We start from the raw sequence: 19358 nt of genomic DNA, 5'->3' as shown, positions 1-19358 counted from the left end.
CCACCTTAGCCGTGAACATCTCAAAAGGCACACATGACAACAAGTGAAGTCTTCTTCAGGTAGAGCTCAACTATAGACAAGAAAACGCTGTGTTTTATTCCTGTCTGGGCACACATACATTTAAGACTTGTGGGAAAAGAAGAAAACAGACTTGGCAGTAATCTGTGTGCTCCTTCCTGTACTTGTTGCTAAGGTGATGGGTAAAACATTCTGTAACTTCAAGTAAAAGGAGACAAGATACCTGCCAGCTCTCTGATGGATCTCCATACCACTTTCCTTGGAGTGCTAAGGAATGATGTCATTCTTCAGGCAGCTGTCCTCTTCCCAGTTCAAAAGATAGGCAGGAAAACACTTTTCTTACAAACAGGAAGGAACAGAAGACAGGCTTTGCATCTTTCTGCAGCAGCAGGGGAAGTAGTGTGCAAGAGGGGATACTGGAAGAAGAAAAAAATTAGAGGGAGTATGTAGTAATTGGGAGAATCTAGCTGCAGAAGAAATCACCCAGGAAATTAAAAGGAGAAAAAAATCAAGAGATGAAAAGGGCAGTAAAAGGACAGTGAAGAGCAGAAGAAAAGAAAGGGGAGGGAATTAGATCAAAGAGGCTGAGAAGATGAGAAATATCGAAGAACTGAATGAACCATGGTGCATCACACAGAAAAGACAGAATTTTGAGAAAAAGGGAGAGAAAATAAAATTAGAGAAGAATTAATATTAAAGAAAACAACACCTTTAAAGAAAATGTATGGAAAAGGAGAGAACTGACTAGAAGCAGAAAAATCATAAATGCTTCTTGATGCGACCTTGTTGATAAAATAACAGAAATCTGATGGGAAAAACAAACTGAATTTTTTGTTAATATCTGTGGATGGAGAAAATTAGATTGAGGAAACAAAAATACAGAAGGGGTAGGAGAAACTATTATTCAGATTTATGATAGATAAAAGGAAAATACAGGGAAAGGAAGAGAAGGGAAACAGAATTCATTAAGAAAAACTCTGTGTGAAAAAGCTCTGGTACACATTCTCATGTAATTATTTTTTCTTTTTTCTTTTTGCAGTCAGCTGTACATGCCTCCATTAAGAAGGACAATGCTATGTTCATACTTTCTTATTTGGATAGGCTCCCCCAGTATGAATGCATTTAGCTAATTCATAGTGTTGAGATGTCACTGATTTTAATTAAAAAATTAATTATACTAAAGTCAAATTATTTTTCAGTTGAGCAATTTTTTTTTTATTTAGAATATTTTTCTCTCTTAATATTATATGTTATATGAGGTACATACCTTATACATATAAAGTGAATATATATAAGATAATATATATGACCTCTAATATTTTCTTGTTTAGTTACAAGATTTAAGGCAGGATTAAGTGGAATATATAAGATGTTGTACAGTTACTCTCAGATTTCATACACAATCAGTTTCTTATGCCTTTAATACTTCTGTTGTAGTTTTTATTTGGCATCTCCTGGCAACCTTTTTAATAGACAAACCCAGGATTTGTGTTTTGGTTTAAGTGTTTTTGTAAATGGTCTACTTCCCCAATTCCTTGAGCAGATCATTTCTCCTACGCACAATTTGGTAGAATAACCTACTTCAATGGAGCAGGGCTGTTGTTCTGTTTATAGGTTATGTTAATGCTGTTCTTTAGTCATTACATTACAAACAAGTGTTGCTACACTACACGCACAAATCTGAATGATGAGGACCAGGCACTGAATGATTGATGTGGGCTGGGAACCCCAAAATGCCTATTTGTTGCTATAAAGCCAACATCAAGAACTAGTTTTAATCCAATTACAGAGACTGTATGTGTAGAGTTTTGTTTGTTTGTAGCTGATGAACAAAATATTTTGTTCTCTATAGGATTATTATTTGTCTTGTTCTAAGACCTTTACTCACAAATAAATATAAAAGTATACTGAAAAGTAAGAAATAAACACATTGTTGTGATATACTTAGGGGTATTACATACACAGTGTACTTCACAGATCCACAAAAAAAGAAATTAAGAAAGAAGTAGCAGTTAGAAGCACTTGGTTATTGCCTCGGCTGCTGTATACAATGGAGCACATACCCAGCCTTAACTCTGTCCTAATTTAGATGCCCAGCTTTCACCACCTCTTTTGCACTCAGCGCATGACAAAATTACCTTAAACTGGAGCAGCCAATGAATGCAACAAACATGCATAACAGTTTGCAGAGAGAAATGAGGTGCGCATCAGAGCACAAAGTGATAGCTACAGGCTAACCACCCTAAAGTCTCTAGTGAACAGATGGGATAACTCAGAGTACCTTTCCAGCTGGATTTCAGCACTGTGGGCCATGAGTAAGTTGTGAACTACAGTAAGACGTAGTTTCCATTGGTGCCCAGCAGTCAAACATCCTTCTCAGACATCTATCTAAAGGATACCAAACTCTCACCAGAGTGTGTCCCCCCTACATAAAAAGAAGTATCTATCTCCCCTACTCCCTGAAATACTTTCTGGTTTTTTGAGTCGAAACCTGCCTGGTCAGCAACTCTGGGATGAAAAAACTGTTTGTCGTTTGAGAGACTTCTGGAGCATTCAAACTGCTTTCTCCGGTGTGAAACAATAAATATATCCAAGCTGGGGTACAGGAAATATACAGTGAGTGGCAGTTCTGTTTCTAAATGCTCAAATCTAGCATAGAAGAAAAGTTGTGTTCTTGGTGACAACTGGACAATGGTTGGTCAATGAGAAAATGCTTTAGTTTTATACAAATAATTTTTTCAATAGCCTTCACAGGTTGCTGTAACGGTCATCTCTGAAGCAGATTTTATACAAAACCAACATAGCTGGCTAAGATTTAGTAAACCATTTACTTTGCATCTTTTGTTTCTGTTCCTCTGAACTTGATCTGCAAAGGTAAATTATTCCTTTAAAATAGAATAGGATCTATCCATATAATCTACACTCAGTCAATCTGTGTTCTAGAATATATTGCCCTGATCATTCAGATTCCTCAGTACAAGAGCAGCTGACCAGAAATACAGAAATGGCATAAAATATGCAAGAACTACAGGTAATGAAATTGGTTTTCTCTAATGGGCTTCCTAAGGAAAACTAGGTGATTAAATTTGATTTTCAGTTTAATGTTCAGATTGATGAAATAAAAAAAAATAATTCAGGACAACTGTTCTGGACTATTTAGGTAAGGGAATAGAATAATTTTAGAACCTGTTGCAACACTAAGACCAAGGGTGATAAAGATTGATTTTCTTTTTTCAGTTTATTTAATTTACTTCATTGTATATACCTTTCTATTATTAATATTTATATTATTGACATTAATTAGTTCTCTATATCTCTTTACTACACTGAATGAAAACAATGATGTTTTGAAAAGGGAAAGTCAGAAGTTTCACATTGGAACTGCTGGAATTGAATATTTTTGTATTTCCAAAGCAAAACATTTTAATCTCAAAAAGTCAAATTAAAGCTTTTTGATTTGTTGCAGTTCTATCTTTTTTGTGGTGAAACTGATTTTCATTGAGCTATTTTCAGTCTCACTTCAGATTCAGATTTCAGGGAATTTAATATTACTCAAAATCCCCTTACTTTGCTTCTGACCATCTTAATTAAGCCACTGAATTTATTACTTCACCTTTTTGCATTAATTATAATACTATTCAAAACAAGACCCCAGTAAAACAAAGTTAAAATACTGTAAAAAATTAAATTTTATTAAAACACTTGTACATTTAAACACAGGTAATTTTTTGCAGGATCACAATCCAGCAAATATTCCTTTTAGTCTTGCAGCAATTTTCTTTTGTAATAGATTTCATTTGAAAACTCATGAGAAATAATAATAATTTTTTTAAGAATAAGGAAAACCTAAACATTTGATCAAATAATCCAAGCAACCTGCACAATCTGTTGTTCACTCATTTCATGATCACTCATCAATTATGCTCATCCAAAGCCTGTTTTGTTTAGTTTCTTGCTATTTGAATACTCTGTTGAAAGCTTTCAGTTGAATTCTTACTGTTAAAAAATGAGAGATACTTAGGTATTCATCTTGCCAGAACTGATAAAAAACAGGAAGTGATCAACTGCATAATACAAATCCATTATAAAATTCTGCCTCAATTGCAGTTAGTTATGTATATAACCAGAGATTATTAAAGAGGACACAACTTAATCATATGTCAGCATTTCTAACCCAAGAAAGATGTCCCTGATTTTATAACAAAGAGAACAGGTGTGAAACCAAAGCACATTATAGATCAAGATTTTTTTTTACCTAAAACTATGAGAATAATTGTTGACATTGCTTTCAGATTAAAATCTCATTTAATGAGGAAATACATCAGCTAGTAAAGTAGGAGTAAGGAACAGGGAGAAACGTTCAGTATTTGTGCTGAAAGCAAAGTAATGGTTTTGCCTATTTTTACACTAAGTTTATGTTTAGAGTTTTAAACTGCAAAACAGGAGCAAGAAGGGGAATTAAAGTTCTGTCTTCAGTGTACACGGTTCCATCTAGCTTTTCTTTCACTCATTTCTTTCTCTTCTGAGAAATGCTAACAAAAGTTCAGTTTATTTACCCTTAAGTGAATTAAGTTTTAACAGCAGTTTGGAAAACTAGTGAATAGAACTTTGAAAAACAACTATTCTCTGTTCAAGCAAAGGAAATTGAGCTATTTCCACAACAATTGTGTACGTGAGGGAAGACTGTGACCTTTTTGAGCGAAGCAATGTCACAGAACCAGTGGCACAAAGTTCTTATCAATTAAAGGTTACAAGGTACCTTGAAAATTATTACGTGAATGTGAACCCTGGTAAGGTTGATTTTAATATCCAGTAAATAAAGAAGAGGGAAAGCAAAAAAACATAGTGCTATGCCATCCCCTTGCACCCTGAGCAAAAGGACCAAAGAGGTGTACATCTTGACATAATTTGCTTTTCCTCAGATTTTTAGTCCTTATTCTTCTTTAGGCCTCATATGTGGAAAATACACATAAATATATTTACCAACAAAGTACCAATAGGAAGTGGATTCTCTCAAAAATCCTTTTCAGATTTTATCTAATCTTCAAAATTTAAATAAATACAAAGTGGGACTAAGAGAGAGAGGGAAAAGATGTTAATATTTTTAGTTTAAGAAAATGCCATTAAGAAAACAGAAAAAGTATTGCATTATTTCTCATTAATCTTTCCAAGATTGACAGATTCTTTTGTAATTGGCTCAGTATCAACTCACAGATACATTTACAGGCCAAAATATGCACAAAGGCACAAATCCTAATTTCTATTACAGCCATGCCACATTACCAAGCCAATAAGGGAACCTTTAGGTGTAACAGATAGAAGAACTTGGCCTCTTTGCTTCAGAAAATTATTTTTTCCCACTGCTTACTTTCCAGCCTTGTTATTATGTTACTGATCACACTGCCCACAGAACTGAAAAGCTTTCAAAGAGACCCCAGAGAGTTCGTAGCTAAGATATCATGCCTGTTACTACAAACATTAGACTTTCCATTTATTACCAATAAAGCAGGAGATCTTTTAATGCCAATATGAGGTTTGAATATCCATCCTAATAGGATAAGAATGCTGCTGCATGCTTTCCAATACCCTTCCATCTCAGTTAAATGACCTTTACTATCACAGAGGTAGTTGTTATCCTTATGTTAATGCTGCCCTGTCTCCAAAGATCCAGGCTTAAAGTGATAGGTCAGAAGTCTGCGCTTCTCTCTTCATGAACTGACTTATGCAAAGTTGACATTTTGTATCTGCCATCTTAAAACGCTTATTGTCTTTGCCTGGGTCTGAATATCAGCTCAGAGGATCTGATAATGAAACAGGCATCACAGATAACGATTTTATTTCTAATTACCTTTTTTCTAAAGACTTGAGAAACAAGGCAAGCTTTTCTATACCAGTGCAAATGCAGGTCTGAGAACCTGATTCAGGCATTCACACTTTTTTTTCCCCAACGGTCTTAACATTGCATACCTGAAATGTGTAATGTGGGTCAAAGCATTTTCTGGCATGCATGTTATTGCTGCCACCACCAGTGCCACTTCTTTGTAGTTATTCATCAAAATGCTGATTCCAGAGGAGAAACTGCTCTAGAAGTAACCTGCCATCTTCCCGCTATTTCGAAGTGTATTATGACAGCTCTTTTTCCATCTACATGTCAGTATTAAAAGCTATAACTGAAACCCTGCTGCTTGTTACTATCTGGTCTCTTTGGATGACAAAGCAATTTTAAAGTCAGACAACAACAGTAGTGGAGAGAATTTATATTTTCATTTGGGAAACATAGAGTTATTTTTCAATCTAAGTATACTTTGAAAGCCACTGCAATGCAAAATGGCTGTTGTTTCATAATAAGGCTCTCACTGTCTATTTTATAAATCATGAGTGTGCAGTCTTTAAGAATGTATGACTTTCTGCAAATAAAATGTAACATATAACTTTTCCTATATGCTAGCAAACTCTCTTCAAAGAGGAGAACCTAGGGGCAGCATTGACAAGGTTATTTTGCTTTGTTTCCACAAGGAAAAAAACAGGGCAGATGAGTCAAGAAATTCCTGTTTTCTTAGTTCATTGTTACCAGTATAAGCATTTGTAGCATAAGGCAGGATCCTTAACAGTGGCAGACTCCTGTGAAGTGCTGCAATGATGATTTTAGTGCAAATCAGTGAAAATTGAAGGGTTCATCCGGAATGAGTGCTTCAGGGTGAAAACTAAGGTACAATTTAGGGAAAACTAAAGACGGAAAAGGTAGTTTTGGAAAAGCTGGAAGAGCTTTTGAAACAGCAAAAATTATTTTAATTTATGGATAAGCAGAATTCTGTTGACATTTCTGTTTCTGTATTCGATCCATGCTAAGGAAGCTATTCTATAGCAGTATTAGCAAAATTTGATGAAGACAAGCCAGTATCCTACTGAACTGATCACGGGAATAGTGACTAGATGATTAATCTCTTCTTCCTCATTTAGTATTGCATTTCGGACTAAAAACATCTAGAATGGCAGATTCTTAACAAAGACATTTCTTCATTATGAATACTTTGCTATTAACAAATTTGGCTTGTCAGTGATGATAAATCTTAATTTGGCTCAGTGTTCTTACTTGTTGGTGGTATAATTAATTTAACAATTACTAGTACTGCTTGGGGGTTTTTTATATCCTGAAAATAATAATTCTACTCATATCCATGAGAACCCAATCCAAAACCAGTGAAAATGAATAAGCTTCATGTGAGCTCAAGTTTTGTGATCCTTTGCCAGTTTCTGATTTATGTTTAATAGATACTGGAGGGATATGGAAAAGTTATATATAGAATAGAATTTTATATAGGAAATAATTAAAAAAAACCCTCACAAATCTACAGTAATGCACCAAATCAGCTTCCATTTTCTTTCTGTCCATCAGAAAAGCAGGCAAAAATTTCATTACTTTTTAAATTTTAGAGAATAAATTTCTTTTTTTTTTTAGGGCTTAAATAGCAGATAATGCAGTGGTAGAGTTGCATACGCATGCCTCACCTTTCTCAGGGAGATTTTTTTATTTTTGGCTTTTCTTAAGACAACAGACATGATTTCAGTTAACTAAGAATTTTACTTCTGATGCAGAATATAAATGTGGAGAGTCACTTAACAATTCTGCCTCTAATCTGGTACAGAATGTGCAAAGATTTGGGCCCAGCTAATATTTACCAGCATGACAAATAAGGAAGTCAAACTGAAAGATATATGCCACACCCATCCCTGCTGCTAGAAACTGGCCAGTGCATGGAAAGACTGTACTGAGGGCATTATTCATTCCAAAGCCCTCTTGGTTTGCCTGGCACATCACCTTGTCTCTTTTTGAAAATGCAAATTATTTGGCTGCAGCTCCTGCAGTGAACCCACACTTTTTATCCTCCTAAAGGCCTTCTCCAACAAAAAAATTACAGGTCTGATATGTGATTTATGCAAAATGTGGGTAACAGAGTCCCACTCAGCAATTTTGAAAACCTTTGACCGCTGGGTACCAAAGCCCAGGAGGCTCCATAAATCCTGCAGTTACAACTCTAACGTTCCCTGGCCCCTGTACATCCTGCTTTTGCAAATGTCCTTGTTCTGTAAGAAAGAAAATCTTTGGTACCTACTGTGTGTCTAAGCCCATCCAGGTTCCAGTATGCAGATGTTTCCTCTGCCAAGATCAACAATGACAGCAGTCAAAGTGTTTATGCCTAGGAGAACGGGGAATTTACTGTACAGAAGTTTTATATAGTTAAGTTCTCTGTGAACTGGCAGAAGGGCTTTAACAATTCCAGCATTCAGGATAACTGTTTTCCCACTAAGATGAGTTTTGTGGTCATGCAGCGTATTAAAACCTATCTAGAATAATTTTTTTTTTTTTCCCTACACCTTCAGGAAGTGCATTTGAAGAATACAAGTAGAGGGAACACAAGGAAACAGAAATTAAAGAATGTAAGAACATGCCATCCACAAGAATGAAGAATGAATGTGCCATCTGCAGGATACTTTGCTGTAAATAAATTATTTGTTAAACATTGGAAGACTTAAAAAAACCTATGGTTTAATAAGCTTGATGCATTCTCAACCAATGGGCATTCTCCCAATGAACAATGCAACTAAACATTCCAATATTAAGTCTTTAGAGAACAGAACATTTTAACCAGCCCAGAGCTAAAAAATTCTGCGGTTGATATATTACTGTTTGTTAACCTGTTTTAAATGTCCTGCACAAAATCTCTTAAAGTCCTGTGCCCCTCAAAAGCCTACAAATTTATGGGCCTTTGATGGTTCCAATTGCACTAAATTAACCTATGAACACTGGCTGCTGGAGTCATTCATCAGCCTTGTCTAAGTGGTGGTTTTTTTATTTGCACTTCTATACAAGCAACAGGCTGTTTGTTTTACAGTGTCTGATAACATTGTTTGTCTACCCCTTCATATTTGCACAGTTTGACATTCCCAGTAACAGCAGCAGTAAGGTAACATATACAGTTTTAAACATCCATTAATTCCATCTGTGGCATTTTGACAGAATATGGGTTATAGATGCATTTGTTTTAAGACAGTTTTATTTTTCCTTCTCTTGCAAAGATGCAGTTTATTGCAATTTGTGAGACAAAAGATTTTTAAAAGCAGTTAAAGCATACATAGGCTCTCAAACCATTAATGATTCTTCCAGGTAATTATTTTGCAACAGTATAGGTAACTTCTTTCTTCCTCCATATAATGCAGTATGTAAAATTTAGCATATCAATAATACACATATATCAAACAGTATGTAAAAATCTCTGTTTTATAGTACAACGGTGCTATTTTATAGTTTGTTACATGAAAGGGTCTGGCCAAAACGGTAATAGGTAAAAGCAAATATGAAAAGATCAAGCCAAAGATTAAATAACAAAATAGTTTTAAAAATATTCAGTTTAAATGAACTAAAAAATGGCTTCAGATTCCAACATGGAAATAACTTTCCCATCTTCAAAAGAAAATTCAGATACTTGTTTCTTTTTAGATACTTGAATGGTGGTGTTTTCACTCACCGTAGTGTGGAACACAAATTCATAGATGCCTAGACCGGGAGAAGACAATTTGAAAAACAGCCCTCAAATGACTTCAAAGGGTAGCCCATCAGGGCCTAAATCTTTCTGAAATGTCAGCATTCTATTCAAGTGTAACAGAGGGCTACTCAAGTTCTCTGCCATTTTAATTCTTCCCACAATCAGATGTGACTAAACTGACTGTTAATTAGGCTGCTGCATCTCTCCGTAAATCAGAAAAGCTAATCAAATCACCAAATTACAGTGTAGAAAGAGTCCTCAAGAAGAGATGAACCATAAAGTCCTTCCAACTGCTACTCCCAATACCTTTTCATGCACTCTTGTGGGAGACATATACATTTCCAGATAATCTCTGCCATGTAACCTTGATAGGTACTGCACTGATTCTACCTTGAATAACAGTGTCCTATGCTCCGTTTTTGTAAATCAACTCAGTGCTACATCGGCCATGCAGTAAAGGGGGATAGGTAGCCAACAGCGTCCCAAGGTGAACAATAAACTTCTTTGTGAGAGAAGGGATGAGAAGGCAGGGGAGAATGCACTGTTCCATCCTGTCCAGAACTGCAATGTGGTTCCACCTGACTTCTTCCCCCCATCACCCTGCACGCTGTAAGCTCAGACAAGGGATGAAGTATCCCCTGGTCAGCCCAAAGAGGGCAGGGAGAATACTGTATGAAGGGAGCAATTAGGGAGATGTTAGATTAGATTAGACCTGTAAACAAAGTATCTCTTTTTAGAGGCTCAAATCTGCCTTACTTTCTACTACATCCATGGGAGTAGATGACTGAACTATTGATTAAAACACAAGAGAAGAATCTCTGCAGACTGCATATGGTACAGCTTCTCAATAGTTTCTTGTGAAACAGACAGGAAAGGTAGGTCTTAAAAGTCTAACAAATTATTATAGTTCCTTTTTTATTTCCATAGAAAATTTGGGTTTTGTATTTTTTCCAAGGAAAGTGCAATGTATTCCTATGCAATTCTTTAAACCCTCCACTTTGTGTGAGATGCATGTTTATATGCACAATAGGCTGCCATTACATTGTAAAAACAGAACAGTAAATGAATAAAAAGAATATGTCACAGCTGTCACTGACTGAGATAGTTATGTTGAAAAAGGAAGAAAGTAGAGAGAAACAGATGGGGAAACTAACGTAAATTATTTACCACCAATTCAATAAACAGAGGTAGTGATTCTGATACCTATCACAGCTCTTACAGGCCTTTTTTTGGTGGAAGGGAAGGAGAGGGAAGTATTTTTACTTCAATGGCTGTTAAGAATTCTGAAATGCATTCTAAGAATAAGCCATTAGTTTGATGTCACAGACATAATACATGTTTCCATTTCATGTCCCATGACTCTTTCTGTCCCCTACCTCCTCTGAAGCTCTAACAGAAGGAGGGAGGAAAGGTGTGAGCACAAAAAGCAATTTGCAGATCTCTGTGGTGGCAAGCTTCTTTGTAGATAACATTTTACTAATGCACTGTTAACTGAATAACCATACATCATTGTGCTATTTAATTCCTGTAAATTAATTCAAATTTTGGTCTAATCTTGGAATTCATGCACTCACATTCATACCACCATATTTCTCCTGTTAAGAAATCATAATTAGAAAATGTCACTCATAGACAGCAATATCTAACATCAGAACTTGACAACTGTCTAAACAAATTGGAACAATTCTTGAAAGAAACTACAATAAACAATGAAACCCTACAAGCTTCAAAGGCAACACTTTGCTTTACTAGAGAATAAATGGTATCACAAAATGGAGAGTAGCTGCACCACTGTAGAGGTGAGAAATGCATGGATGGGAAATGCATACTGTATAAGAAATCTCCAGTCATATGGCAGGGAGCACATGATATACCAGTCAGTGTGAAAGATAAAGGGCTGCATTAGCTTAATAATCTCAATAAATCCGCTACTTAAAGAAGTTGAAGCATGAGCCAAAATATCTCCCTCCCAAAAGTACAAAGTAGTCTGACTTGGAAAACTTCTAATTAGAGAAATTGAAGGGTTCAGCTGGATTTTCAAAAGCACTCCAGATATTTAGGAACAGGGCTCCCACTGGATGCCATTGATTCTCACAAATCACTTAAGTGGTAAAGAAAATCCCACTCCCCATCCTTCCATACCATGTAAATCACATGACAGAAGTCACAGATTTTTGCATTCTAGAATAGACATAAAACTCCAATTATTACACAGAATGTCACTGAAGTGCAGAAGTAAAAAAATGAATTAAGCCTCATTATCTTCAGTTAGTTCAAAAAGGACTGCAGAGCTAAACCCACTGAAGTTAATATATCTCTTTCATCAAGGTAGCAAAATTTGAGCCTCATCTCCATAGTAATCATAATTAATCATTAAGAGTTTAAGTGGAAGATGAATACAATCTATATTCTGCTCAAAATGTACTTACAAACCTACACTTACATTTGTGTGAAAGACTTGGATGACGCTCATTTGTACCATTCAGTCAAGAAAGAAAAGAAAATCAAATAATGGGATACTGCATTCAGTCCCTGTAGATACATTAAAGTAGGCACCTTTTGCCCAAGACAGATTACAGTGTCAATTCCTTTTTTAATATTAAAGGGTAAATTAGTGGTAGACTTTCTTTACAGAAGTGAATTCCATACACAACTAGCAGCTATGTTCAGTTGCCCCATGAGCTAGTTGTTGACTTAGTATCAATGGTTAAAGTTGATTAATGAAGACTCTAGGCCAAGCACTGTGTCTTCTTGGCTCTCCATTTTAACAAGCAACTGCATAAGACAAGTTCAGAAAAGTGTATGCATATTTGCTTTACCTGTTACTGATTTGGCCAACAATGCCAAAGTGGTGCTATTGTTTTGTTTAAGAAAGTACTTGACTAAAATATAAAAGAAAGCATAAATATTTTTTTAATGTATGAAAATGACAATTAAGTAGGTATGGTTATTAAAATAGAAATACAACTAGCCATAACTTTTCAACTTTTTGTCACGCAGCAACGGCAAAGAAATCTTAAATTGACAGAGATGGAGCAGGAATAAGAGTCAAAATGCCACAAAAATTCATAGACTTGAAATGCAATTCTGAATCTTTACTCCAAGTCAGAAATACAGATGAAGAAAAGCATTTAAAGTCAGGGAACAATGGATATGACTGAAAGCCTGTTCAGATTAATGCGAGTCCTATATCATACCACAGATTTTTAAGCCACACTCTAGCCTGAAATCAGTGTAGAGTTTGGCTTAAAGTCAGTGGCATGATATGATCGAGATTTTCATTGAGCACATGCTTTTATTTTTACCTGATTACGTTCTCATTCATGGCATGCCCCCCAAAAGTCAACAATCTTTAAAAAAAATAGCACAAAAAAATGCATCTGATTTTAAAAAGGAATGGAGAAATAAATATTCCTAACATGAAACTGATGCTATTTTTAATTCTTACGTTTCAAATTGTGAGAAAAAGTTGAAATATATGGCTAAGAGTCTGTGAATTTTTTTTTTTTTAACTTTATGTGGTCACTATGAACATCCTAATGTGCAAAATTTCACATTTCATTGTTTTGTTTTGAAATGATGGTAAGTTAAGCCCAAATAGAGATTCTTGGAACCTATAGGCTAGATAGAATACTTATGTTCTGATGAAGGTATAATCAATATATTTAAAATGTTTTATTTTTAGTCTGAAAAGGAATAGTAATAATTTATTTGGGGACGCAACCTATACTGGTCCCTCTTTTAAGGATACTGTTCAGTGCAAACAACTTTTCCAAATGCCAAACTTCTATTCAAAACCAACATTCATTCCTCCCTCCCCCTCCCCCCAGCAAAACTAGTTAAAACACTATTGCAACATAATTTTATTGTTTGTCTGTTTGTTTTGGGGAGGTTGTTTTGTTTTGATTTGGGGGGCAGGGGTAAGGAGGAGGAGATGAGTCTTTCAAGTGATTAAGACTTTTTCCTCTTGGGTACAATCCACAAAAAAATAAAGAATTTGCCTTGATGAGATTATTAATTATCCATTTCATGTGTGGAAGTAGCATTAAGTAAAGCAACTAGATTAAAGTTGTCTTGAAAGAAGGAAAAAAAGTTATTAACACAAAGTTTGTACTCATTCTAATCCTACGCTATACATTTTGCTTCTCACAGCATTGGAATATTCTACTGGACTGTAACTGTCTGAACACACAGTATCTGATATATATAAATCTTCTTTGATTTTTTACATGAAGGGTGTTATTGGAGTATCTGAAACTTGATTACATATAGTACAGTATAGAGATACCAGTCTAGCAGAGACCAAAACAAGAAGGACCTCCCTCATGCTTACATTAGGAAATCTTATACTAGTTGCATAAAGGGTGTGTGTATGTATATATAGATATATACATATATAGACATATGTATGTATATGTGTATATATATAATGTTATAATGTATGTATGTGTATGTGCGTGTGTGTGTGCATGTGTATATTATGCTTTTCTTCTTTTTCCTCTCAAGTAAAATTTGAATTTCTTGCTTTTTACACATTATTTCCCATGGACTATAGTCAATAATCCAATTGGAATTTAATTTTAGAAGAACATTGTATAATATGGGTGTCACAAGTTTGATCCTACCTTTGTTTTTCACACCTAAAGGAATGACCTGATTTTTAAATCATGAGAAACTTCTTTGCTGTCATCAGGCAAATCTATCTATCTAAGTACAGATATAAAATACTAACTCTGAGGGCCTTATTATGAAAACATTGATTTAAAAATTTTCTTTTAATTCATTCTTCTCCAGATAACTTCTGTTAAGTGAAATTTTTTAAGCGTATGTACCCCTTCAAACTAAGAATAATGGGTAATATAAAGAGAGAAGAATGAAAATTTCTGTCATTTAATAATATCACCTCTGTTACTCATTTGTCAATTAGATGTTTTTTGTAAGAATAATTCATGCCTCTCTATAGTACCCTTAACTATTTCAGAAGTGAAAAAGACTTAGCACTGTAAATTCCTATATCTCAAATTATTTATAATAACTTTTGATTTCTCTGTATTCTTCAGTAACTTTTTCTTTTGCCAGCTTGACTCACAAAAGTCATAAAAAGCATCAACACAATACTTCTGCTGCTAAACATTCTTTCCCACAAATATTTAACATACATACACCCACCTACAATATTTACATATTCACACTTGATTGAAGTTCTTAAGAAACAGCACAAATATAATTGGGAGATTTAAATTTTTTTTCACGTTTTAAAGGTATGAATCATTTTTAACTAAATCAAAGACATTCTTTCTATCTTACCTATTTTACATTCATTAGTATCATCTCATTCCTCTAAAGCAACAACAAAATATCTGCAGAACAAAAAGGACTCTATCTTGATAAATAGGACCATACTTCATGTACTCGTGTTAAAGAAAAAGGTTTAACCAGATAATTATATTTACAACTGATTCAATGAAATTCATATCTTGTAATGAAACATTTAACTTTGTAAATTTTAAAATCAAATTAATGTTCCACTCTTCCTGGTTTACTGGCATTAACCTGGATTATGGTATGAAAAAGCCCACTTTAACATTGATCAAAGACAAAGGATCCAAGAGCAATAGACTAAAGTGATACCAATGAAAGAGGTAAAATGTCCTTATTTTGTGCACAGGGAAGAATTCTATCTTAAATTTTTTTTTAGACTAGAATTTCAAGTGAAATTGATATAAATACTGCATAAGAATTATAATACCCTTCGTTATTTCCACTTACAGACAAGTTTGAATATAATAAAACACATGCAAGTTACACTGCATGATACAGTATATAAATCTTACCTTTTCATTTATTACCATTTCTAAGGAATTAGTTCAACTGAATTCTATGGAAATCCTGTGCAAGATGAAAAAACAGTTGTTAAAAGTGTGTAATAGTTGCCTGATTAAACTAAGTCTCATCAAACATGAGTCATAAAATGCTCCACTGAAAGCATACTGCTACTTCATAATGTTCTGAACAGCTTCACCTGTAGTCTGATACTTCATGTTGCTTTTATCAGAATGTGATGGTTCTGTTTTATAGTTTCTTAATCCTTGGGGTCTTTGGGTTGAATATTAAACATGTTTATCAAGCCTCAGGATTTTAGGAAACAAAGTTAAAGTAGAAGAAGCGGCACCACCTGCTGCTGATAATCAAATCATACATGAACTTTCTCTCCTCACTAATTATCTGCAAAGCCACCCAGAAGAGCACTTCAATAGCACTTGGTTTTCAGGAGGACACCCTTTCCAATAGGAATATTAACTGTCCTCCCTTTCTTCACTGTTGGACTTCAATTGGTATCCTGACTAAAACTGGGATTTCCATGATGCAAGCATGAATGTGGATACATGAATTTCTGATTTCACTACTGAATAATGCTACTATTAACATTTCAAGTCATCATAACCAAACAGTGACAAGTGTTAAATGTTCATTCACTAAAAACCATTTAAACTCTCTATTAAAGTTCTAACTGGATTTATTCTTTCTTTTTTATTTTCTTGTGCTTACTCATAATACAATGTCACTACTTGATGACAAATAATATTTCATACTGTGTATGTAACATCATTGTGTTGCAGAATCCCCCAAATACCTCAACAATGTCTTTGTTGCGCTATTCTCCCCATTTAGCACTTACAAGCTTTTCTAGTAACAACCAATAAATCAAAAAAACAGAGCTCTTAATATGTACAAATATAAAAAAAACCCAAGAATTTTTGCTAGTTTGCAGTTCATGTAATGCCATCTTGACCAGTCTCTTCCCCTCTCTCTACGAGCTGTCTAGAACAGTAAACTTTGCTCCATAAATAATAGTGTATTCATGCTTTTAAAGGCTTTTATATGCATTTATGGTAGGTAAAGGTTGGAAGAGGTAGTTGACTGATTTTCACTTTTATCTACTTTGATTTCAGTAAAGGGCTTTGTCACTCTGTATACATAAAGGCTAATGCACCCTTTGGTTTGTAGAATGTACTGAAATGTTTGCAACCCTCTTGGTATCAGGTCCAAAATGTGAAGCATTACTGTTAAGAGGGTATCTTTCTAATGTATTTGTATGTATAGTTTACACCTCTGTGAGGTCTAATAAAGGATTATGGTTAATAAAAAATGCGTTGAAAATTCCTCATCCACATAGATTTTGCAGTAATTTGCATTCTTCCTTTCTCTTCCCTGGCATATACATTTAATTCTCAGAATACACCAAAATCAGGACATACCTTAACAGCATGAGCAGGCTTCACTCCTAAGATAGGACTGACATGGAAAGTTAACTAGTGGTTCAAGAGCCTTGATAAAATGAAGTGTCAGTAGAAGGGATTATGGAACCTATCGATAAAATTAATAGTAATGAATGACCAGGAACAAACTCTATTCACCCACAGATGCCGATATCTGAACTCTAGTATACAGCCACTCACTCAAAAGCTCCTTGCTATATGACAACTAGGTGGTAGCTAATGCATACTGATTCTCCCAAAGACATCCAAGGGACATTTAAAGAACTACAAACTACCACGCCTTATATCTCTATCATTTAAATTGTTCTCAGGAACAGAATCTGTGGGTATGTGAATAAATATTGTATGATAAATATGGTATCTTGCAAGAAAAGGAAGATGGTTGTTGTGAAGTTAAGCCTCAGAAATCTGTTGGGAATTCTTTGGAAGAAAGGACAAGCGTGTAGTCAAGAAAGATCAGGGTGATCTTGGATTTCCAAAATTCTTGTAAATTAGGTCCCTCATCCAAAGTTCTTAAAACATTAAACTGTCATGGAATGAGAGGGAAGTTCTTCATACATGCACACCACTGATTAAAAAGCAGAAAAGATAAATCAGGAAAAATGGCCAGTCGATAGTGGAGAGGCACCATATGTGAAATCCTGCTGCAATCTGTTTTAGCACCCATGCTGTTCAACCTTTTCCTAAACGAGCTGGAGAAGGGGTGAACGGTAAGAAGACAAAGTTTATGGGTGATATTAAGGCAATCAGGTCAATCAGGCATGATTATGCCTTGGTAAATCTATGCTGACTGTTCCCAGTTGCCATCTTGACCTTCATGTGCTTGGAAACAGCTTCCAGGAAGATCGTTTTCTATAACTTTCCAGGTACTGAGGCTAACTTGTATTTCCACAGATCTTAGCCCTCTTGGATGTTTGCCTTTTTTCAGTCACTAAACTCCCACAGTTGCCATAACCTTTCTAATATGATAGAGAGCAGCCTCACAACAATACTGCGTAGCTCCCTCATCACCCTCATATGCATCCCATGTGGTCCCAAGAACTTGTGTATCTCCATTTGGCTTAGGTGCTCCATAATTCCCTCTTCTTTTGTTGCGGGCAGTGCTTCACTCTGCCAGTGAACTCATGGTTCCGGGAGGCCTGAGGACAGCCTTAGCACTGCAAATGCAAATAGACACAAAAAAGGCCTCTGTCCCAGGAAGTCCCTAAATTGTAAATCGATGGAGGGTAGGAAAGTTTCACTACATGTTGCCTTGTTCTAGCGTTTTTCCCTAGATATTGATTTTGGCTACAGTGCAAAACAGCTTCCTGGACTGGTTTCCCCATCTTCTCTTTACTCTGACTTCTTGTATTTTTACCCTGCTGGCATAGTAGCCATTCTAGACTCTTAAGTGCACAATCCCTAAAGTAATATCCCTCACACAAAATTCTCTGTATTTAAACATTCACAGCCAATAATTTTTAAACCCACACTGTCTTATTGTAATACTTGAGCAATTTATGGAGATTTCAGTTTAAAAATAATCACCCAACAATAATAAACATATTTTCATTCTTAGTTTCTGATGATGAGATGCAGTTAACAGACACCACAACAACTTGTGGATTTGGCAATGTGGCCAAGGAACATTTTAAAAATCCATTCATTTGTAATCTTAATCAAAAATTTTTAAAGTTTTTAATCATATGTATTGCATACATTACCACAAGTTTTCAATCTTGCGTGAACAACATGTACTTGTTAATAAATATGACTGTATGGTAAGCTATGCTAACACAATCAAAATAAGAACACTCCACAGGGATTAAGGAAATGTCTAAGAAATTACTACTAGGTTCAGAAAAATTCAAAACTTTAGTGGCCAGCTCCTTTCTTCAATTGTGCACTTCCTCAGATGCAGATAATTTAATTTATAGAACCTTTGGATCAAAGAGTTGCTGCAGATTAACCAAGCCTGGATATTGACTTACTGGGAAATTATCTTATTTATTGCCATAACTTGGAACTGGTTTTGGATCACAGCTAAAGAGAAAAATCAACCTAGAAATCCATTGCTACTTGAAGGCCAGCAGGACTTCTGGAAGCTTAGTAAAAATTAGGAATATCAACAGCAGCTGTTAAAAATGTCATGGAAGAAATTCTTATTTTATTAGTGCAAAGTTGACATTGTGTGTGGAGAACTGATTTTTTTTTCTACTTGGGCAAATTCATTCAGCTATGTGTGGTTTTGTCCTGTATTTTCATACTGTTTTACACTTGGTTAAAAATACCTTTATTCACACATTATTGCCCTAATTTTGGCTTATGACCTTATATTTTTACTTATTATATCTCTCTCTTGTACATACTTTTTCAATAAAGTTGATTAGTGGTGATTCTAAGCCAATCTTTTATCTCTGCAAAAAGGAGTTACCTCTGAGAAGTATGTTTTACCAACTGAGAGGGTGACAGAGCTATTAACATTCATAACAGTTTGCACATGTTGCACTATGCATCACTGGTACACAGATTTTCT

At 35.0% G+C, this 19358-nt stretch overlaps 1 protein-coding gene across 1 annotated transcript in view; it reads left to right on the top strand.

Annotated features, from left to right (window-relative positions):
- The window catches only part of IGF1 (insulin like growth factor 1), a 50267-nt gene extending 41763 nt beyond the window's left edge, over nucleotides 1-8504 (top strand). The window contains exon 4 of the mRNA XM_009288379.2: nucleotides 8401-8504. Within this exon, the coding sequence (XP_009286654.2) occupies nucleotides 8401-8484 (84 nt within the window). The 3' untranslated portion in view covers nucleotides 8485-8504. The remainder of the gene's footprint in view (nucleotides 1-8400) is intronic.
- The last annotated feature ends 10854 nt before the right edge of the window (nucleotides 8505-19358 follow it).

Source organism: Aptenodytes forsteri, unplaced genomic scaffold (genome assembly GCF_000699145.1).
Source record: "Aptenodytes forsteri isolate BGI_AS27 unplaced genomic scaffold, ASM69914v1 Scaffold56, whole genome shotgun sequence".
NCBI lineage: Eukaryota > Metazoa > Chordata > Aves > Sphenisciformes > Spheniscidae > Aptenodytes > Aptenodytes forsteri.
This window is presented reverse-complemented; position numbering and strand designations above follow the sequence as displayed.